The sequence below is a fragment of the Gorilla gorilla genome, chromosome 1 (assembly GCF_029281585.2).
Source record: "Gorilla gorilla gorilla isolate KB3781 chromosome 1, NHGRI_mGorGor1-v2.1_pri, whole genome shotgun sequence".
Lineage (NCBI taxonomy): Eukaryota > Metazoa > Chordata > Mammalia > Primates > Hominidae > Gorilla > Gorilla gorilla.
In genome coordinates, this window is record NC_073224.2 from 196,248,861 (window position 1) to 196,272,715 (window position 23,855).

Sequence of the window (23,855 nt, forward strand, 5' to 3'; positions counted from 1 at the left end):
TGCAGGCCTGGCATATGGAGATGAAGATCAGTTAGTTCCTCCTTATCAGGGAAAGATAAGCATGGGAAAGTAAAAGTAAAAAGGAGAGAAGAGATGGGAGCTAAAACAAGCCTTTCCAGATACCCACCATCCCAGCCAGGACATTGGAAGAGACCAGTACCACATTTCCTCCATAAATTTAGCTCTTCCCATAAATTTAGCTAGTCCACAACTGGCCCTTATACCATATTATCTTACCCAGAACTCTCTGAACAACAACATGGACCTCTGATCTTGCCAAGAACTGACATCAAAGTATCGAAGGAGAGACTCAATAGGTGCCCAGGCCTCAGGGCTGGGCCGCCAGGCAAAGCTGCACCACATCTTAGCACCTGCAGCATTACCCTCAGGGCTAGGGCACAAAGACTTAGGTTTCCTAGATGTCTCCAGCTACACACAACAAACTGTCCCCCATTCCAAGGGCCCTGCCATTGCCATCTCTGGTGCCCTCACCATGCCCTTCTCATTCTGAACTTGCCCTTGATGCAAACAGGATCACAAAGTATGTGACGGCCTCATTTCCAAGCACGCCTGCTAGCCTGCCCAGGCACTCTGCCCCAGCCATGCTGGCCCCCCTTGCTGTTCCCTGAATGAGTGTGCCATATGTGCTGCCACCCAGGGCTTCGACACTGCTGGTTCTTCTACCTGAGATGCCATTCCCCAGTTACTTGGACACTGACTCCCATCCCAGTGTCAACTTATTGATGTCATTCCTTACTACTTCATCTTCCATTCCCCTTATCTGACTTAATTTTTATCCCTGCACTTCTCACCATCTGCTATACTGTGTATTTACTTGCTTCTATGTGTCCTTCAACTATACTGTATGCACCAGAAGGGCAAGGACTTTTTTGTCTTGTTCAATGGTATAGTCCTGGCACCTAAAACTGTGCCTGGCATATAGTAAATGCTCAATAAACATTTGAAGAATAAATCAGTGAAAAAACTACTAACTCATCAGTCCCCCCAATTTCCTCATAGCACCAGCAGTCTACAGCTGCCAACTTAAGCATGTGGAGTATTAATGATTATCACAAAATAACTATTCTGTGTATGAAAAAACTCTTCCCTATCATAGCTGTGACTCAGTACTACCTCAAGTTTTTACTTGCATTAAGGGCAAGTTCAGAATGAGAAGGGCATGGTGAGGGCACCAGGGATGGCTATGGCAGGGCCCTTGAGACACTCCGGAGTCTCATTCTCACATAGAATATGTTCCCATCTTCCTAAGGTCCTTCCTATCATACCCCTGAACACCTGTCACATTCAACATCTTTATGAAAAAGAATGCAGTCAGCCAACCAGGACTTTTCTGCAATCCCAAATAGCAGAGTGAAAAGTTCATCCTTCTGGGCTGGCCATCTATCACGTTCTTCCTTTGATTATGTATTGACCACACTGTTGTCAAACCTGTATGATCGCCTCTTCTATTAGATTGTAACTCACTCATGGCAGAGCCTTCCCCAACTATGGTCTGGCTTCTGACCTGACTACTCCACAGGGACACTCCAGTTTGTGGTACTTAGTGACCACCACACCAGCCCTGCCTTCTCTGTTGGATATGACCCTCCTTCCTCCCACTGGCTTGCTTCACTTTCTCAGCTGCTTTCACTGGTTCATGCTCTGCTACCTGCTTCTCCCACTGGGAATCTCCAGAGCCCAGTTTCTAATGGGAACTAGATTTAACTATGCTGTTAAATGCTAATAGCCAAATATTTACCCTCACAGTTACTCTCCAGAATGCTCCAGTGACCTCAGCATTTACTTTCCTCTTTCTCATCCCTCCTTCTCTCCCTTGCAGAGCAACACTGCTTCAACTCAGTTCCTGATTGCAGTTACTAACATATTAGCATCCTTCCCATCTCTCAAGGGAGTAACCTGAGTCATCTTCAATATTCACTCCCCCTTTCCTCCTCCTCTCCCCTTCTCTCAACCCACGAGGGTCAATAAACCCTATCAATTCTACCTGTTGGAGGATCTCAAAGTTAAATGTACCCCAAAGCCCTGCCTATGTGTTCCCATTTCAGACCTCACTCTCTCCTAGACTAACTGGTTTTCCGGCCTCAAATTCTTACTCTGAATCCTCTCTTCAAACAACCACCTGAGTGATTATCAAAAACTATAATGCAGAATCAAAATATTCAACAAGTTCTCCTCATCCAGTGAAGACAGGTCAGAGTCCTGAGAGTGGCAGTGCAGGGCCTTCATCCTCTGCCGTTGTCCGCCTCTCAAGCATCACACTCCCACACACCGTCACACTCCCATAACCAGTCTTTCATGATCCTTCTTCTGCGACCTGTTCATTCTGTTTCTCAAGCTCTGCACACAACAGTCTCTGCATACAATTCCTTCTTATTGTTTAAGACCCACTTCAAATGCCACCGTCTACCCAATCCTCTTCATAGCTCCTCTAGCTAACATTACATGTCACTTTTTCTCTAAGCTTTACCATTAAGAGAACTGCGGAAATCTCTACTGTCTGGCAATTCATGGTTAACTCTTGGGAGCTCTCCCCATTTGTTCTCAACATTTTCAGAGGTTCTGCATGTCCCGGACACTAGGTTAAATAATAAGGATGACCACATTAATAAGATATGGACCCTCAAGGAGTTTATTCTGATGGAGAGGCAGACAAGTAAAGAGATAATCAAAAGGAATCAACTACAAGCAGTTTTGGTGTCACTGGCTTATGGAGTACAAGGCAGGGAGTGGAGATGGACAGGGGCCACCTCTGAATCTCTTAACTCATTAGCACTCTTCATAATGCAGAATGCTTGAGGAAATAGTTGCTGATACAACAAATGGAAAACATGCAGAGAAAATGATCATGAAAACTGTCAAGAGGATTCTAGAATGACACCCTCTCTCACCTCCAAATTAGGAATCTTGTGCCGAAAGCAGGTAATGAAGACCACAAAAGGCCAGTCGTCAGGCTGCATCATCACACCGGCAGCCTGGGCGCAGCTCACATGGAAGGCAGTTGGGCAGCGGCCGTGAGAACACTGCACACAGCAGCCAGCAGTTCTTTTCCTCCGCTTCTTACAGAAGATACATTTCTATAGCACAGGGGAAGAAAACCAGTGATTGCAGGAACTGGCACTGCAGCTTCCTCTGTTGTTCCCCTCCCAAATGCAAAGCCAAGCAAGCAAGAGCCAGCCCCTTCCCAAAATACAAGGACACACCAGCCTGCTCTAATCCAGGTCTGGTTACAACTTTATCTGCCAAGGAAATTTTTTTTTTTTTTTTTGAGACGGAGTCTTGCTCTGTCACCCAGGCTGGAGTGCAGTGGCACAATATCGGCTCACTGCAACCTCCGCCTCCCGAGTTCAAGTGATTCTCCTGCCTCAGATTCCCGAGGAGCTGGGATTATAGGTGTGCACCACCACTCCCGGCTAATTTTATATTTTTAGTAGAGTCGGGGTTTCACCATGTTGCCCAGGCTGGTCTTGAACTCCTGACCTCAAGTGGTTCACCCACCTCGGCCCCACAAAGGGCTGGGATTACAGGTGTGAGCCACCACACCTGGCCTCCACTAAGGAATCTAACCACAGAGTGAGAATCACAAACTCTAACCAAAACCAAGGGGTACAGGAGGTCCCTGTTCTTTTCTACCCAGAGACTTGTAAGTCGGGAAATTATATAGAGTCTACAAGCCCTTACCAGTTTGAAGCGTGGCAGGGGGATTTTGCTCACATCCACCGGACTTCTTTCTGCAATGTTGACAAACCTTGCTTCCAGAATTGCCACAGCACACGAAACGTGGACCCACCTGCCAAAAGGCAAAGGCTACCTCAGTCACCTCTGGGCCCAAGGCTCTGTGGCCTTCTCTTTTGGGCCTGCTGACAGCACTTCCTCCCTCACCTGGGTGACCACTGACTTCCACCAGCACATGCCTGGGACCCAGGAAGGTGAGAACCAGAACCGTCTCTCCTCTGAGTATGTGGAAGCAGTGCCACCCCCACTGCCCACCTAGGCCACTGCCCACTGCCCTAGGTTAGCACAGGATCATGCTTCTTACACCACTCACTGTCTGTTGAAAAATGAACAGAGCTGCAGGCTAATGGTGTGTGGCAGGTCTCAGGGAGTGAGAATGAATCGGAAAGCTCTATGCAGACCTCTACCACAGGACCCAAGTGCTTCCTGAAAACATCCCCGGCTGTGCCCCCATCTGCCAGTAATCACAGCTCTCTCTTGGCCTCTGCCCAAACCTCTCCCCCAGGCTGAAATGACCTCTCCCTTCTGCTCCCTTTTTCCATAGCTGACTCACTCTTTAATCTTTAAGGTCTGACCCAAGCCCCACTTACTCTGAGAGGTCTATTCAACGGACATCCTTAAGAATTAAAGTAAGTTTTGGACATTTTGGGAAACCAGCATGCATCAAGAGGAGAAGAACGAAAATGGTGACAACTCTTAAAACCATGCTACGTGAAAACCTACACCAGACAACACTGGGGCTCCATGGAAGCTGTCTGCAGTTCTAGTGGGGCTGTCTTTTTAGAGTGGGAACAGATTTGTCCTGTGTGGCCCTGGAGGGCAGAACAGGCATTCAGAGGTAAAGGTGAGAGATTCAAGCACAGCCATTTCCACTCCAAATAAGAAAGAATGTTCCCAGCACTATCCTGTGATTGTGAGGGACACAGTGACCTCAAATAATGGCAGCAAGTGCCTTTGAAGGAGCAGAAGCAGCAGGCAGAGTAGCCATCTCTCAGGGACAGCATAACTGGGACTCTTGAGGGCAGGCGGCGGGACTGAACATATGCTGCAAGTTGCCACGGGATTCTACTTGGAAGCAGGATACTCAGCACTGACCTGCACGCACCATGCCCTAGACAGCCAGCTCTTCCAGGTCAGAAACCTCATTCATCTTACGTTTCCACCTCAGAGCAACCAAACACAAGCCTAAGCACAAAGATTCACTCCGTGAAAATGAGCTGCCCAACAGCTGAGAAGCCCAGAAAATTCAGCAGATTCGGTTCCATAGTGGGTGGGCCTGTCTGAGCTCTCCTCAGTGTCCTCCTTGAGCACACTCGCCTCATTCCAAACAGCAGGTCTGAGCCAGGGAGTCTGCCATGTGGAGAAGTGATTGCTAGCCTGTGGCCGCCTCTGCACACCAGCCCCAGCTGTGACAAGGTGAATGTCCTCACTCCAGCCCACACAGTCCCTGCACATCATCTTCGTCTTCATATTCTCATGAGTCCATTCTTAGCTCCTCCAAAGGAGGATGTCACTGACATCTCTGCTGCAGAGGAGCAGCTGGAGTTGGAAAGTCTGGGACTGCTTGGCTCCCTTAGCATTCCATTTTTAAAATGAGTCTTGGAGATGCTATTCCTGCTCCACACGATGTGCTTCCCAAATCCTCATCAGTCATTCAGAAGAACAGCTAGTACCCTCACAAAGACGCTGTGTGCTTCGGAACTGAGCCTGTGCATTCCAAGGCACTTCTCAGGAAACTTACCTGTCATCATTTGCTCTCTGCAGGGCCCCTCCTCGTAATGAGCATAAACAGCAGTCCTGCCAAGAAAGGAGAGGGAGGAAAAAGTGGTTAACACCAAGTCATTAACATTCAATCTGCTCTCCCCTGGACCTGCTTTGGGCAACTCCTCCACAAAAGAAAGAAGCATAATAGCATGTGGGGCTTCACCCAGGCAGCCCTTGCACCAGGACGCCCTGTCAGAAGGAGAGGCCACTCAGGGCCAAAGTGTGCCAGGTATTCGTGTGACTTCACATAATCCTCTTCATTGTTGCTGCTAATAACAACTCTTAGCAAAGTCACAAAAGATACTTTGCTCAAACTAGAGGCATAACAGGGCTCTGACTGCTTCTTATATGGGCTAGGTACAGCCAGGTTCCAGGGGTTACAGTGTAGAGAAAACAGCACAATGAATCATCTGAGCCCCTTTCTGAGGCTCCAATTCAAAATGGCTAAATTCTTTTAAGGGAGTTGTTGTTCCTCCACAGGAAGACCACTAGTTGGTCTTTACACAACGGAGCAAACACAGCATCCAGACTCCGTAAGTAGGCAGCAACCATTCTCACTGTCATAGGATTTACTCTCACAATACTCGCTCTCTGACATCACCGCGTACCAGACCCTATGCAGATTGCTGGGAATACTGAGTCCAACATGAAATCGTCTGGCCCTGAATATGCACCAAGACTCATGGGAAGACAGTAACAGTGTGGGATCACTCACCTCCTCTAGGGCATTGGCTGAACACCGAGAACACATCCAGTCTTCAGAAGCCTTTGCAGGGGGTACCCCATAGCAACCTAACAGGGACACCAAGATGAGCAAATTAAACCCAGTGGTCAGAGTCAAAAGGTAGATTTGCAATTCTTTTCCATATACCACCTCCCAAAGCTACAACCAAATCTCACAGAAACCCCTTAGTTTTCTTTAGTCTGAGTCCCCAGGGCTCAGGCATACAGTATGGCTCAAAGTCTCAAAAAGTCAAAAACTGTAGATTCACTGGTACAAACACCTAGTAAGTGGCAGGGACTAATCCCTTTCTGCTATCTGCAACCAAGAGGATGGCAAGGAGATGACTGGTGCCAGTATGGACTCCTGGAGACACTGAAAAATCAGCTAGCAACAGACTCCCCAATAAAACATCAACAATCTTTTAGGGGCTGGGAGGCCAGGAGGTGGCAAGAACTTCCAGTGAGCAGGCCCATACTCCTGGGACAGGACACAGAGAAAGGTGAGCAGCACTCACTGGCATGGACCCGGACACTGCATTTCTTGCAGGAAACGAGTATGCTGGTGCCATCCTCCTCAAGATAAGGAGTAGAAAGGTTGATGTCTGTGCTGCAGCCAGTCGAAGTGAAGCACATTTCTGGAATCAATGGCTTGGTCCTCTGCTTCTGGGGGGCTAAATCTGAAGCATTTCCACAGTTCTGATTAAAGCCTCCAAACTCAACCTAAGGGGAAAGAACAAGTGTACACCTCAGTGAGCATGTGCCTATGCTCTTAGCTTTCCACCTGCTCTATCAGCAGAAAGCTGGCTCTCTTACCGATCTGACTATGGCTACAGCTCCCGGGTGCACAGCCATTATCCCGGAGCTGCTAATTGAAGTTACCTCTAATGACTCAAATTCAATTTCTCACAGCAGCATCATACAAAGGCCCCTAGGGGACAACTGAGAAAAGGGAGCAAGGTAAGAGGCAACTGGGATTTCAATCTTCCCAAAGCAAGTGGTTAATAAAATGCACTAAGAGGCCAGGTGAGGTGGCTCACGCCTGTAATCCCAGCACTTCGGGAGGCCGAGGCGGGTGGATCACCAGAGGTCAGGAGTCCAAGACCAGCCTAGCCAACACAGTGAAACCCCGTCTGTACTAAGAATCCAAAAATTAGCTGGGCGTGATGGCGTGTGCCTGTAGTCCCAGCTGCACTCCAGCCTGGGCAACAGACTGAGACTCCGTCTAAAAAAAAAAAAAAATGCACAGAGATGTTAGCAGCTAGGCTGCTACTGTGGGCTCCCTTACGTGCTACACTGTGCGGTGACCCCACCTCAGGAGTGTACCCAGAGCAGATGCTCCTAGTAGGCCAGCACTAATTGCCTCTTGTGCCTGTCAGCAGGTCACCTGAGCTGCAGCACTGTCACATGGCTGGAGCCCCACCTGTGTGATTCCTGGCTCAGGGTCCCTCCAGGAAGAACTTAAATCCACATACTTCCCTTGGCAAACTATACTGATTGCAAATATCTGCTGGATGGCACCTGCATCTCCATTCCAAGGATGAGGCCCAGAAAGATGTCAACCCCAGAGCCTATGCCATTTGTGAAACTCCTACTTAGTAGATCTGCTTATAGTAAGAACCCAGCCATTCACTCCCCTCATAGGCAAAGGCTTTGGTTTTGCTTTTTGTCAATGGAAAGGTTTAGTGAGTTCCTAATCCAAAGTGTGTTGGTCTGAGGTTCCATTTTCAGCAAGGATGAATCTGGGGCCCTGCCAGGCTCAGCGGCAGCCATGTCACTTTAACCACCACAGCAGGTAAGGACCACTTACCTACCTGGTATGCTGTGCAGGTCCCAGCTGAGACTGAGCTGGTCCCCTGGCACCTGCTGCTGTGAATGCCTTCCTGGCATCCTAGAGCTGGACCCAAAGAGATCCACCAATGAAGCCACAGATGCCCCAGAGCAGGAGGCACACAGCTGAGCTCAGCAATCTTGCTTCCCAACCCTTCCTCACATATCAGGCCCTTGCTTCTACCCCTCCCAAGTTCCTTCTGCTACTGGCAACACGCATTGTGGCAATGGGAAAGGAAAAACAACATTAGAGGATCTGGCTTTTCAGCTGAGGTTCAGACTGTGGTAAGGAAATCACAGTTTTCCACACTGGCCAGGACTATAAACCACTTGGCAGGAATAACCACGGACTAGAATAACAGAAATGCAGATTGCTCTGCAAACTGATGTCTGTGATGACTGCATGTGCAAAGGGGAGCCTAAGCCCACCCTCAGCTCATCTCCAAAGCATTCTCAATTGAAACCCACGTTGCTGGGTTATCTGCCTGGAGAAGACTGACCAATACACAGATGGGGCAGAGAATGCTGGGGGTGGAGGTGGCCTTTCCCAAGACCACCAGTGACAAGCTATATACCCACAATTAAATCTAGCTTCCCTATGATTGCTGGTCCTGGATAAACAGAGTGCATGGAGCTGGGTTACCTGATGATAAGTCTGGAAGATCATACAGACAGCGCAGTGAGGGGCCTGCTGGGCCATGGTCTCATTGAATTCCTTCTCAGCCTCAAAGTTTGGAGGTCGGTTCTGCCACAGTTGGCTCAGAGGCTTGGCCCAGGCCTCTGTCTCCTCAGCCTCTTCCTCAGGGGTCAGCTGTTCAGATGTCTCTAGAGGAGGAAACAGAAATGTGAGTCAGCACCAACCCTGCACATCTGTGGCTCTGCCTGGAGAACAGATGAGTTCCACTAGGACTCCTGATCCTAGGTTTGGACCAAGGGTGACTCCTGGATTCCTAAGGATGATAAAGGCAAAGGGTGGAAGCAATTGTCAATAGACTCCTTCAGTATCTTGATGATGTGTAGGGAGTCCTGCCAGTACCCCATTCTCTGGCCAGACTGACTCATGGCCTCCATTCTTCCTCCTGCCCCATGAGCTCAGCTTGCTCTACTCTCCCTTAACAGCTGCCACATTCAGCCCTTCTGCCCAAGGACAGCAGAATGAAGCACCATCTTGCCAGAAACCATCTTATTTGCTGCCTCCAAAACGTCAGCCTGTTAAGTCCTTTACCCTTTAGAGTTTTCCCTTTAGTGCAACTAAATAACGAAGGAAAATAACAGGGAATTGGCCAAGCTTAAAAGTTGTAATATCATGGTCCTTGGCCAGGACTTACCAGCTTCCTCTGGAAAGGTCAGGGGTATGTACCTATTCTGGACAAGGCTCCCCAACCCCTCCTAGCTCTGCCTCAGAAGAAAGCAGAGCTACATGTCCAAGATGAATCCTCTTTCCAGCCACAAGATGTGATGCCTGACGCTGGCAAACAATATCCTGCAGGCTGAATCCAGCCCACTGAGGAAGCTAAGAATTGTTTTTACATTTTTATGATGGGGTCTTGCTATGTTGCCCAGGCTGGAGTACAGTGGCTGTTTACATGTGCAATCATAGCCCACCACAGCCTCAAACTCCTGGGCTCAAGTGATCCTCCCATCACAGCTCCCCAAGTAGCTTGGACTACAGGCATGAGCCACTGCACCCAGCTTTGTTTTTACATTTTCAGCATTGGGGCTTAAAAAAAAAAAAAAAACAGTGACAACCACAGAGACCAAGGAAGACTGTAAAGCCTAAAATACTGACTTCCTGGCCCTTTATATATCCCTGGTCATGACAGATGGTGTCTCCTAGGTATGCTAGACAGCAGGGCATACAACTCATCAGACTTCACTAAGGCCTGGGAAGGAAAAATCCCCTCTGGGTGCATCTTCCTACAAGAAAGGGGATATACTGCTGAGTGGAAAACAAAAAAAGTTTGCTCACAAAACTGATGTAAGTGATAAAGGTGCACACTTCCCAGTTCTTCCTAAATCAGTGAAACAGGGGCATAGTCCACGAGCTCCCAGCAGAAACAAGGAAACAGAAACAGGGAAGTAAGGGAAACGCCATAATTCTGAAGGTGTAAGTAAATGAAGGCAGTCTTTGGTAGATGTCCAAAATGTTTCTCCAGATGCTCTACCATGTGAGGGAGGTATGAAGCTAGAGTTGCTATGCCTTTCTTTGGCAAGTGTGACCAAGCAAGGCCCAAGTATGCGGCCCCTGACAGGAGACTGGCTCTCTGCCAGCCCCATCACACGGGGCATCCCAGGGGATCCCTGCATCTCGCTTTGAATGGCATCATCAGTCCCCAGCTATGACCCTCCTTCTTCCCAAACAGAGGTGCTTTCCCAAAGGCCCCTGAAATCTGTTCAAAGCAGCCAAGGAAAGCTCTGGTCTGTACTTCCATTAGGTGCCTGTTTCTTCATTTCTGGCAACTCCAGCTCAGTGCAGATAGTATTCTACGCTGCCCTCACAGTCATGTTTAATCTGAAGGCATCTGGCAGCTGCCATTGTGCGCCGCCTCAGTGTACCCTAAGGACACCAACGCAGACAATTAAAATCAACCCCTATATGCCCCATCGTTCAGTTGTAATCAGGAGCCATGGTGCCCAGAACCCAAGCACAGATTTTTTTCTTTATCCTGGCCAAACAGGAGTGACCAAGATAGAATGGAAGAAACAGAAACAGACAGGCAGGCTCACACTCACAACTAAAAAATTAACACACTGACATCTGTTCCATTTACAAAGCCAAAAGTGGCCCCAGATCATTCCATTTGTGAATACTGAATGATGAGGGAAAATGTTCACTACGTTAAGTGAAAATTGCAGGAAGCAAAATTATACAGTTTACATATGTAAAATTTCATTGAGCTGTACAGTTAAAATGTGTGCATATCACTGAATTGTTATGCTTGAATTGAAATTTTTTTAAAAGTAGGGGGAGGGGCATACAACAGTAAAGAAACATAACTTCCAAATATAGTATGTGACCTTAGTTTGATTTATATTAGAGTTCAAAAGAAATAACTATAAAACACATTCTTGGGACAAGCAGGGAAAGATGGGCATGGACTGAAGATTAAAGGATATTGTGGGGCCGGGTGTGGTGGCTCACGCCTGTAATCCCAGCACTTTGGGAGGCCAAGGTGGGTGGATCACGAGGTCAGGAGTTCGAGACCAGGAAGCAGAGGTTGCAGTGAGCCAAGATCACACTACTGCACTCCAGCCTGGGCAACAGAGTGAGTGAGACTCCTTCTCAAAAAAAAAAAAAAAAAAAAAACAAGAAACAAAAAAAAGTAGGGGGAGAGGTTGTGTATTATCTCAACTGCATTATTTTAAAAAGATATACATGGACATACTCTAATATCTGACTAGAGAAAAGCCAGGAAGATAATATGTTAATATATTCAAAATGGTCATCTTTGAAGGGTAATTTTGTATTCCTCTTGGTAACTTTTCCAGTTTCCTGAAGTCTATATTGCTTTAAACCAATCAGGGAGATAAGGCTGGTGCTACCCAGAGAACCTGAAGCTCCTGTCTGAGCTGGAATAAGAACACAGAGAACTTCCTAGGACCTGACTCAGGGTCCTGCCACACTTCTGACTGGAGGACAGAAGGGATATTCCCCACCCTGTTTATCATGATCTTTTTTGTTGTTGTTGTTGAGACAGAGACTCGCTGTCGCCCAGGCTGGAGTGCAGTGGCATGGTCTCAGCTCACTGCAAACTCCGCCTCCTGGGTTCATGCCATTCTCCTGCCTCAGCCTCCCAAGTAGCTGGGACTACAGGCGCTCACCACCATGCCCAGCTAATTTTTTGTATTTTTAGTAGAGATGGTGTTTCACCATGTTAGCCAGGATGGTCTCGATCTCCTGACCTTCTGATCCACCCGCCTTGGCCTCCCAAAGTGCTGAGATTACAGGTGTGAGCCACCACGCCCGGCTATATCATGATCTTTCTACTGAAAAAAAAACCAGCAGAGATGGGGCACTGACATCAGATCAGGAAGGAGAGGACCAGGTAGGACAGGGCCTGATGTTAGTCAAGAGTAACATGTACGATTGACTCTGCTCTCCCTGAGGGTGCCAGGGCCCAGTCACCAACCAAGCTGGAGCTGAGGCTCGGCAGTGATGATCATCCTGGATCTCTGGGCTTCAGGCAGCCAAGGAGACCATGCTCCGCTGATGTCAACACACCCTGAGCTTCAGTGCCACATTTCCTGGTTTTCCTTACACATGGCTGCTTATCCTGCTTCTCTGCCTCCTTCACAGGCTCCCCTCCCTCCTCTGTCCACCTAGCCCCAGCCTCTGCTCACCCCCCTTGGTCCCCTCCCCAAGATCGGCCTCATTATTCCAACAATTGTATCCAATGTCACCTCAGTGCCAACTCCTAAGTCTACATCCTCCATAGACACTGAACTCAGGTTTCCCCAACCAAAGCTACAAACCGGGGAGGCACTCAACTCATCCTCCTCAACTACCATCCTCATAGCTCCACAGCCAGTCACCAAATCCAGTTGATTTTATCTTCCAAATATATTCCCTACCACCACCATCCTACTTCAGACCTTCATATTGCAGACAGACCATTACGGAAGCCTGTGTGGTCCTCTCAAAGCCATCCTCAAGATGCCAGCACTAGGAGCGATCTTTTCTAAAGGAATCTAATGACTCTGTCATTCTTCTGCTTAAAACGTGTCACTGGCTCCTGAATGCCAGTAAGACAAAGTCCTCACTCTGGCCTCCATGATAACGCTGTCCAGGATCTGGTCCCCCTCCTCCTACTCCACCTATCACTCCCTGGCCTTGCCCTCCAGCTCCAGCCACACTGAGCTGACTGTAGTTCCTCTGACTACAGCCTCCTGCTCCTCTTCTCCATGGCATGCTGTCCTTCTGCCCCAGAGTAACACCTCTTCTGTTTTTTTTTTGAGATGGCATCTCGCTCTGTCGCCCAGGCTGGAGTGCAGTGGCACCATCTCGGCTCACTGCAACCTCTGCCTCCTGGGTTCGAGCAATTCTCCTGCTTCAGCCTCCTGAGTAGCTGGGACTACAGGCGCGTGCCATGACACCCGGCTACTTTTTTGTAGTTTTAGTAGAGATGGGGTTTCACGTGTTAGCCAGGATGGTCTCGATCTCCTGACCTCATGATCCGCCCACCTTGGCTTTCCAAAGTGCTGGGATTACAGGCATGAGCCACCGCACCCGGCCACCTCTTCTTTCTTGAGATCTGTTTACCTGTCCAGTTTCCCCACTACCCTGTGAGTGTCTTGAGGGCACGGACATATCTGAGTTATCTTTGTAGCCACATATGCAGCACAGGGCTTTGCATCACTGACAGGATTTTCTGTCCTGAAAAATCAGCCTTGTACCTCCCAGGAAAAGAAAGGAAAAAACCTGCCTGCAATTATCCCCTATTAAGGTACACTGCAAGATACTCAAACTTATAATGGAATCTGGTTAGTCAATTAGATATAAGGAAATCCGGTCTTCTCTTTATGGAATATCTGGAAGAGCAGCTAAGCCACAGGCCCACCCTTATCCCTCAGATTGGCCTTCTGATGTCCTGTCCTGTCAAGTCTAACGTGGTGAGCTGCTTTCCTCCTGGTGAAGAAAAAACAACACTTACCATCATCACTGACACACTCCTGCAGCACAAGTGGGTGATGGCGGGGGAGCTTGCTTAAAGGCTGACGGCGTCCCTTGGACTTCTTATTCTCTTCTAGGGAAAACATATATTCATCTGCAACCTGGGCAAACCACAAGAAATTAAATTGGTCTTGTCTCCACTTAAGACACAGCACAAGTCACCCTTACGATGAAAACCAAAGGAAAGAGAGGGGCACAGAGAAACACAAAGACATATAAAACCAAACAGAAAATACCTGACACTTAGAAAAAGCCAAATGACAATACCACGTACCAAACTAGTCTGAACCAGGATTATATAAATTTAGGGCAAAACCCAAGTGTAGTTCTTGGCTTTCTCAGGAGCAGCCTGAAACCAATGTACCAAAAACAAGCCTGCTCCAGCTCTGAGAGAGGCTTGCCCCGTCCCTTAAGCTCACTGCCATGAGACTACCAAGGTGGCCCAAGTGAGAGAGCCCCCAAGGAGCCTAGGTGCCCCTTTCCTTGGCCCAGTAGGTCAACAGTACCTGTTACAATGTGCCAGGCAGCTGGGCCACCCAGGAGTGTCTAGGGGACACCCAAAGGGGTGAGCAGCAGCTGACCTATTAAAAGTAAAATAGGCCACCTTCTCCTTATACACTGCCAAGACTTCAGCTCTAGCAGATACTGTTCATTCCTCAGTTAGCTGCTGCTTCTCCAGGGGAGAACATCAGCCAGGACAGAAAGTGCATCTGAAACTCTGGCCTGGCTGCAAAGGGAAAGGTTGACTTAACACTGCATTTACATAATGTCAGAGCAAATGTAATTAGATTTAAATGTACAGGATTGACTCAGAAACACTACAGAAGGGTTTCTTTCTAATCAACATATTTAAAACTTGGTTATACTGACATTAGGAGATGCAGGGTTAGCAAAATCCATTAAGCAAGGAAATGAGGCCTGAAAGAGGGCCACTTTGCAACTGTGACAAAAACCAATGCCATAAATGCTGCAGTGCTACTTCAGAGAACACACCCTGGGCCTACAGAATCCATGTGCAACTACACAGAGCCCCAGGAGTTAAGGACCACAGTTGGAATGCCAAGAGAAAACAACTTCTGAACAGGCCATGTCCAGGAAGAACAGAACCTGCTCTTCCAAACATAAATTTTGCCAACAAGTTTTGCCATCCATTTGCCATTCATTCAACAAATATTCACTGGGCACCTACTGTGTGCAAAGGCCTGCCCAGGAAAAGAAGAAGGTGTAGAGAAGCAAAGAAGATGTGATCTGTGCTTATGTGAGTAAGGATGCTGCAGCAGTATGGAGGAATATGGTGGAGTGAGGATATTAGGGACCTTTTCCTACTGATGTCCATGAAGACTTACATGACCATAGACTTAATCAGACCGGAACTACATCAACTGTCTAAACCCATGGTTTTCAAAACGTACATCCGGAAAGCACCTCAGGAGCCTCCATTAGAGTGAACAAAAAGGGCTTGAGGCCCCATCTTCTTTCCAACCAGAATGGCTCTGCTTTTGATTTATGTTTTAATTAACATTTCACTTAAAGAAAGGGTTCTGGCCAGGCACAGTGGCTCACGCCTATAATCCCAGCACTTTGGGAGGCTGAGGTAGGCGGATCCCTTGAGCCCAGATAACATGGCAACACCCCGTCTCCACAAAAAAAAAAAAATTCAGGTGTGGTGGCACGCACCTGTAGTACCAGCTACTCAAGAGGCTGAGATGGGAGGATTACCTGAGCCCGGAAGGTCAAGGCTGCAGTGAGCTGAGACTGCACCACTGCACTCCAGCCTGGGTGACAGAAGTGAGACTTTGTCTCCAATCAGTCAATAAGTAAGTAAGTAAAAGGGTTCTTTGGCTAAAACAAACTGGAAAACCCATACTTGCCCGACAGTCTTACCATGTAAATAGAAAATTTAGGAGCATGTACCTCCAACCTATATATTACTTACTAATCAATTACATATACTAATATTAATGCACATATTCATATTTTAAAGCAAAAACAGACTATAAAAGGTTAAGATAAAAACAAAGTTCATTTTGCTTTATTCCTATACCCCAATAATATTCTTGTTTCCCCCTGACCTGCCCCCGCCGTCACTTTGAGGGCACCTGGACAATAGGCCTAAACCTGTGGGCTGTGGCAGACTAGGGAAAAAAGGATGGGAATAAAGAAGCCAGAAACGGTGGGGATTTCTAGCCTGGACCACCAAGGTGACAGGCTTTAAGAGGGCTCATGTGGAGGAAGTGGGGGCTAATAACAAACCAGGTTAAACAAGCTGTGTGTGGGGTACACAACATGTACCCAAGGGTCTTTTCATTTGGAAATACCCAGGGGAGGCAATAAGAAATTCAGACTGGGGGTTCAGAAAAGAAGTCAGAGCAAGATCTGGGAATCCGCAGCACCAGGTTCAGAATTACAGTGGTGGGAGAAGATGAGATTGTCTTGGATGATGAATTGACTAAGCCTTCCAGGGACAGGAGGAAGAAGAGAAGGGAGAAAAGGAGACTCAGAAGCAGACAGGTAAGAGGAATACCAGAAAGCGAAGAAGGGGACGGCTTCAGGGAGGGGGAGATCCACAGGTCAAAGAACATAGAAGAGCTGAGCAGGGAAGTGGCCAAGGGACTCACTCAGCAACGGGGAGCTATCAGGACTGTTTTTTGAGATAAGTTCCGGTGGACAAAGAATAAGAAACTAAGGAGTGAATACATCGTGGAGTATTTTTTAGAAGATCAAGGGAAAAATGAGATCATAGTTTGAGAAGGAAATTTCCTCTAGAATTGTATTTTAGCTATGATAGGGGCTTCATGAGCTTGGCTTTATAGGCAAAGAAGCAGCTTGTGAAAGGGAGATAGTAGGATATTTGGTAGAGAGAATAATGGTTCTCCAATATACCCACATCCCGATCCCTGTGAATATGTTATTCTAACATGGTAAAGGAGAATTAAGATTGCTAATCAGATAGTGTTTAAAATAGGGAGAGTATCCTGGATCATCCAGGTGGGCCCAATGTAATCCCAATGGGGCTTACAACAGAAGAAGGAAGCAGAAGAGTCTGTCTGAGTGATGTGATGCCAGAGACACTTGGCTGGATGCCGCTGCCTTTGACAATGGACCTAGAGGTCCAGGAGCCAAGGAATGTGGGCAACCCAGGGAGGCTGGAAAGAGCAAGGAAATGGGTCCTCCCCTGAGAGCCTCCAGGAAGGTACACAGCCCTGCTGACGCCTTCACTTTAGCTCAGTGAAACCCATTTCAGACTTCTGAACTGAAGAACCATAAGAGAACAAGTGTTTCAGCCTCTGTGTTTGTGGTACCTTGTTATAGCAACAGGAAACAAATACAGGGTAGGAGGTACCTAAGATCCAAGTTCCAAAGGAGGTGGAAGGGTGAAGGTTAAGAACACCAGAATGCAGCTTGGGAAGGGAAGAGGACACCTTTTCCATGATCAGTATATTCACAGCACCTCTTATATATCCAGTATACGGTGGGAATACTTGTTTTGGCAATGCAGAGAAAAACAAGACGTGATCTCTAACCTGGTGTCCAAGTCTGAAGTCTGAGCCCTTTCCACTACCATCATGCTGCCTCTGACCAAAGTAGTCAGGTCCATTCGAAGATTTGAATATCTTTTCACATTTCCTCATCTCCTGGACAGTACTCCTCCTGCTACCATGGCATCCGCACCCTTCTCATGGTGCTGCCTTCCCTGGGATTGCTCCAGTTTCTAAATTCCCTCAGTATATAACAGAAAGGTCAGGGTTCGACCAACTAGCAGCTGTGTGAGCCTGGACGAGTAGCAGCCCCACCAGTAAAATGGTAGTAATAAACCCTTCCCCAGAGGGCTCTTTTTGCAGACAGGGCGGGATAGCAGGCAGACTCCCAGGGCCCTGCCTGAAGAAAGCTGGAACTCAAGGCTCCTGAGTTCTTTCCTCCCTCATCCAACATCTGGCACCAGGGTCAAGGTTAGTGTTCCTGATAGGGTTTATTCTGTACAGAGAAGAACCAATTATTCTCCCACCTTGTTTTGGGAACTCACTTTTCAAAGCAGCTTGAACTAACAAGAACTTCTGCAGCAGACATATGGCTGTGGCTCAGTCAGTAGGTAATGAAAACTCTACAGTTTCGGCAGTGTCAGCCAGCCAGGGTGCTTTTACCAAAAACTGCAGTTTACCAGACTGACCGAAAAAAGGCCCTTGACATAGATGGTGGCATGGAAACTGAACAGCAGGCAGCCCAAATTACAGCTTGGAGATGCTTAAAGTGGGGGTGGGGGAATATAAGGGTGCTCTAAGGAACCCAGTTGTCTACAAATATAGATCCAGTGCTATAAGACCTCTCCAGGGATGGACAAAGTTGCTCAGCTTCTGCCCCCAAACCTTGACTATCTGTCCCTTATTCCTCCCAGTCAATTAATTCTGATGGTGGCTTCTTACTAAAACAAACCTGACCTTCCATTTACTCATTCCATCCTCATTACAGAGGGTTTCATAGGCCAAGCCCTCTGGACCGTGCTGGTAACTCAAGAAATGAGGATGAATGTGGCACAGGGCCCAGCTTCTAGAAGGTTATATTCTTCATCGGCCTATGGCAAGGGCATTAAGAAACAAGTACTGTAGGGCTTCAAAGAAGAAAGGGAACTAGATGGAAAGCAATGAAGTGTTTCTAAGAGTAGTGGCTTTTGAAAAGGGCTGGGTTGCACTAAGCAGAGGTAGTTATCTGACTACTCTAGGCGACCCTCAGAGATAAATTCCCCATCTCCTCCCACCTCAAAACCATCTGCATTCTGGTGACAGTGGCCCAACAAAGTGAATGTACTTACTGCCACTGAACTGTATACTAAAAAAACTGTTAAAATAGGTAAATCTCATACCGTGTATATATTACCACAATTTAAAAACACAGGCTGGGTGTGGTGGCTCATGCCTATATCCCAGCACTTTGGGAGGCCGAGACAGGAGGATCACTTGAGCCCAGGAGTTTGAGACCAGCCTAGGCAACATAAGGATACCCCATCACTACAAAAATAAAAAACTTAGCTGGGCATGATGGCACATGCCTATAGTCCCAACTACTTGAGAGGCTGAGGTGGGAGAATCAGTTAAGCCTGGGAGGTCGAGGCTGTGGTGAGCTGAGATCGCACCACTGCACTCCAGCCTGGGCAACACAGCAAGACCTTTTCTCAAAAAAAAAACCTATCTGCAGCCATCCCCTCCTGTCCCTCCACCTGCACTCCCACTTCCTTAGATCCCCAGAATCCAATCACTACCTCTTCAACTTCCCCCACTTGGCAGGACCCTGCCCTTTAATACAAGGCACACTTGGCCATATCTCCCACTGTCTTGAACTCTTCTCCTGCCCTGGCACTGGATACACTGTTCTTTCCTAGTTCTCCTGACCTCTGGCTGCTCCCTCACATTCTCCTACCTGGGCCCTCTCCTGTCACCCCACACTGTGAAACTGTTCTTCACTCTACACACATTCTTCCATGCCCACCAGTGCCCTCCTGGTGACTCCCACACCCACAGACCAACCCTCCCACCCCAGCTTCAAGGCTATGTCTATGTATCTCCATAGCCTACCTCACAAAAGTCCCCCTCTAGACGTACCCAAACTCAACTCATTTCCTGGCCCACACTAAAAACCCTTTAGTTTTCTTATAACCATTATCCTATATGGATGACACCACCATCTATCCCAAGAACTCAAAGCTGGAAACCCGAGTCAAGCCCCATGCTACCCTCTGACTCACCCCCATCCAGTCACCCAGTCCTATGTGCCTACCTTCCAAGTAGCTCTCAAGTCCATTTTCTGCTCTCCATCCCTATCACCACCACCTACAGGTCCTCACTACCTCTCTCTCAGACTAAAGAAACAGGTTCCTAATTGGTTTCCCTGTTTCAAATCTTTTTTCCTCCTTTCCTGAAGTAGAAGTATTTAGTTATAAAAATAACATGTTAATCATAAAAATATTCAAATGATGCATAAATGTAGGAAGTGAAATCATCCATAATTCCACCTTCAAGAGAACCTCTGTTAACAATTTCTAATTTTGCCTCCTTCTTCCTCCCCCCAAAATCTTTATACTGCCTCCAGAACAATCTTCCAAAACATCAGTGCAGTACTTAAAAAACCCTTTACTGGACAATCAATGACAGCTTCTTGATTAAGTCAATGGTGAGGAAAAAAAGGGGAGAGGCGCTGGCCTACATTAAGGAAGACTTCAGAACATCATCGGCAAATCAAAGGTGTGGGCCTTGATTTAATCCTGATACAAACCAATCAACTGTAAAACAGATTGGACAATGAGGAAATTTGATTATGGACTGGATAGTAAATTATGCTAAAGAATTTTTGTAGTTTTCTTAGGTATAATAATGGCATAGTTATCATCTAAGAAAGTGACCATATTTTTCTTTTTTTTTTTTTTTTGAGATGGAGTCTCACTCTGTTGCCCAGGCTGGAGTGCAATGGCAAGATCCCAGCTCAGCGCAACCTCCGCCTCCCAGGTTGGAGCAATTCTCCTGCCTCAGCCTCCTGAGTAGCTGGGATTACAGGCACCCGCCAACACGCCCGGCTAATTTTTGTATTTTTAGTAGAGACAAGGTTTCACCATGTTGGCCAGGCTGCTCTCGCACTCCTGACCTCAGATGATCCACCCCCTCGGCCTCCCAAAGTGCTGGGATTACAGGTGTGAGCCACTGCGCCCAGCCAAAAATGACCATATTATTCAGAGATACACACTGAAGTAGGGAAGAAATGACAAGGTATCTGGGATGTGCTTTCAAATACTTCAGCAGAGAGGCAGATTAATGGCCACAAATATATAGTCTGATAGAAGAAATAAGACCTAGTGTTTGACAAATCAGTAGGGTGACTATAGTTTACAATAGTCTATTGTACATTTCAAAATAGAATAATTTGAATGTTTCTAGCATAAAGACAAGACAAATATTTAAGGTGATGCATTTACCAATTACACTGATTTAATCTTTACAAATTAATGTATTAAAGTATCACATGTACCCCAAAAATATGTACATTATATACTAATGAAGATAATATAATTTTAATATAAATACTTCAGCAAATTGAAAACAGGACAAACAAAGCAAATATGGAAAGATCCTGACACCTGTTAGAATATTTGTGGGTGTGGCCGAGAACGGTGGCTCACACCTGCAATCCCATCACTTTGGGAGGCCGAGGCGGGTGGATCACGAGGGCAGGGGTTCAAGACCAGCCTGGCCAAGATGGTGAAACCCTGTCTCTACTAAAAATACAAAAATTAGCCGGGCGTGGTGGCAGGCGCCTGTAATCCCAGCTACTCAGGAGGCTGAGGCAAAGAATTGCTTAAAGCCGGGAGGTGGAGGTTGCAGTGAGCCGAGATCATGCCACTGCACTCCTGCCTGGGCGACAGAGCAAGACTCCTTCTCAAAAAAAAATTATTTGTGGGTTCACTGTATTATTCGCTCTGCATCTTTCTAAGATACTGTGTCATTCTGTCACCCAGGCTGTAGTGCAATGGTACAGTCACGGCTCATTGCAGCCTCAACCTCTCAGGCTCAAGCGATTCTCGCACCTCAGCCTCCCAAAGTGCTGGGACCACAGGTGTATGGCACCCTGCGTGGCCTCCCTCTGAATCTTTGTGTGTGCATTTCTTTCTTGCTTTTTTTATCTTTTTGAGGTAAAGTTTCACTCTTTTGCCCAGACTGGAGTGCAGTGGTGTGATCTCAGCTCACTGCAGCCTCCGCCCCCCACCACCCCAGGGTTTAAGCGCTTTCCTGCCTCAGCCTCCCAAGCAGCTGGGATTATAGGCGCCCGCCACCACGCCCAGCTAATTTTTCTATTTTTAGTAGAGATGGGGTTTCGCCATGTTGGACAAGCTGGTCTCAAACTCCTGACCTCAGGTGATCCACCCGCCTCAGCCTCCCAAACTGCTAGGATTACAGGCATGCACCACGGCACCCGGCCCTTTGTGTGTGCATTTAAAAGAATGAATTATGAAAGTTTTCAATTTCCAAATCCATATGGTGCATATGGTGGGGACCCTTCTGCTGCTGCCTACACCACAACTAGGAGGTCAAACTGCTTCACAGAGCAACAAGGCAGACCCTCCAGGTTCTGGTTCTTGACATCCCCCAACAGCACCACCTGAGGCCCTCTCCAGTCCTATATGCCTAAGACAAACTAAACCACTGCAGATCCCCAAGTGCTTTGACCCTGGCATGAGTTATCATGAGCATTTAGAACACCCTCCTCTCCCAGATTCTCTTCGATTTCATTCTATCCACCTGGCATTCTTCTAACCTCAGGCCTAAACTGTTTCCTTCTCTCAGGCAGTCCAGAACTCTACACTGCAACCCCAGGCTGAGCTGCTAACTCTCCCACTTGTACCACAACACGTATCATTAAGTACTGGAATGATTTGCTCTTACCTATCTATCCTAGACTATGAGCTCCTTGAAGGCACAGTCCTGGCCTAGAGTAGGCATGCCATAAATGATTAGAAAGTAGAGGGAAGTGGCAGGGCAGCCAAGACAGTTTTAGAGACTTTTAAGTAGTTCAAACAAACAAGCCAGCACATGTTGGAGGTGGAGGGATGGTTGGCGATGGAGCAGAGAGGGTTATTTATTAGGATATTGTCATCAGGCTCGGCCTGAAAAGTACATACCGAAATAAAAAGGACCCAAGAAGACACTCAAGGGTTTTTGAGCAGAGGACTGAAAAAGAGAGACATGTCAGAGAGAAGACCCCCTCCCCTAGCATACTTCCACACGGAAGGAGTCCTGGCTTTTCTTCTCCCCACCCCCTTGAAAGCTGTGCTTCACTTCACTAGGATCTGTCTTTTGGAGAGGGAGTGCATTCTGGCCTACATCCACACCACATGGAAGCTGAGTGCTTCCATGGAAATGCTTTGCCTGTACAGGGGCCTGGAGACATCAAGAGTAAATGAGGAGGCCAGGCGCGATGGCTCACACCTGTAATCTCAGCACTTTGGGAGGCTGAGGCGGGCACTCAGGAGTTACAGACCAGCCTGGCCAACATGGTGAAACCCCATCTCTACTAAAAAAATACAAAAACTTACCAGGAGTGGTGGTGCATGCCTGTAATCCCAGCTACTCGGGAGGCTGGGGCACGAGAATCACTTGAACCCAGGAGGTGGAGGTTGCAGTGAGCCAAGATGACACCACTGCACTCCAGCCTGGGCAACAGAGCGAGACTCAGTCCCCCCACAAAAAAAAAAAAAGTAGCAGGGCCATTTAGCCACAGGTTAAAAGTCACTTTCTTCAATCATTTTAACTTGTAAATAAAGCGACATTCTGAGCTCCATATGCCTGACTCTTGTATCATCAATTAAATAGTTCCGAATTGAGAGGAAAAAGGACAGGTGTTATTTATTGGCTTCCTGCACCTCCCACCCCAAAAAATTCCCACAAAAACTTGACTCTGTAATAAGATTAATTAAGCAGTAATACAAAGACTGAACAATGCATATAAAGTATTTAACAGCTGGGGGGCGGCGGGGCGCACAGTGGCTCACACCTGAAATCACGGCACTTTGGGAGATCAAGGGAGGAGGATCACTTGAACCCAGGATTTCGAGACCAGTCTGGGCAACATGTTGAAACCCCATCTCTACGAAAAATACAAAAATTAGCCAAGAGTGGTGGTGTGCACCTGTAGTCCCAGCTACTTGGGAGGCTGAGGTGGGGAGGATGGGTTGAACCCAGGAGGCAGAAGTTGCAGTGAGGCAAGACTGTGCCACTGCACTCTACCCTGGGCAACAGAGCAAGACCCTGTCTCAAAAAAGATAAACAAAGTATTTAATATACAGTGAGCTCTTGCTACTTCTTAGCTGCTTTTTGTGATTGTGATTGCAACTAGAAACAAGAATGTCAGGAAGACTCAGCAAGAGAACAGCATGAACTGTAGTGAACAGTAGGATGGATGAAATGGCCTGGGGCCTCTGCGAAGGAAGAATTGCTAGGTGGCAACTGGGAGTTAAAGAGACTGGTTTCCAGGCTGAAAAAACCCTCCTTTATGGAAGCTGCCATAAGAAGGCACAGAGAACTGCAATCAGAGGCAATGAGAAGGAAACACAGTAGTTATTAGCTCATTAGCCTGCAAC

General features: G+C 47.4%; 1 protein-coding gene across 4 annotated transcripts in view; it reads right to left on the reverse strand.

Annotated features, from left to right (window-relative positions):
• Window positions 1-23,855, reverse strand: part of KDM4A (lysine demethylase 4A) — a 55,685-nt gene that overhangs the window by 7,801 nt on the left and 24,029 nt on the right. For all 4 annotated transcript variants that reach the window (XM_019016889.4, XM_055346890.2, XM_019016890.4 and 1 more), the window contains exons 12-18: window positions 13,719-13,839; window positions 8,711-8,892; window positions 6,756-6,960; window positions 6,233-6,309; window positions 5,495-5,550; window positions 3,700-3,808; window positions 2,910-3,095 (exon numbers count right to left, since the gene is read on the reverse strand). In XM_019016889.4, the coding sequence (XP_018872434.4) occupies window positions 2,910-3,095; window positions 3,700-3,808; window positions 5,495-5,550; window positions 6,233-6,309; window positions 6,756-6,960; window positions 8,711-8,892; window positions 13,719-13,839 (936 nt within the window). The remainder of the gene's footprint in view (window positions 1-2,909; window positions 3,096-3,699; window positions 3,809-5,494; window positions 5,551-6,232; window positions 6,310-6,755; window positions 6,961-8,710; window positions 8,893-13,718; window positions 13,840-23,855) is intronic.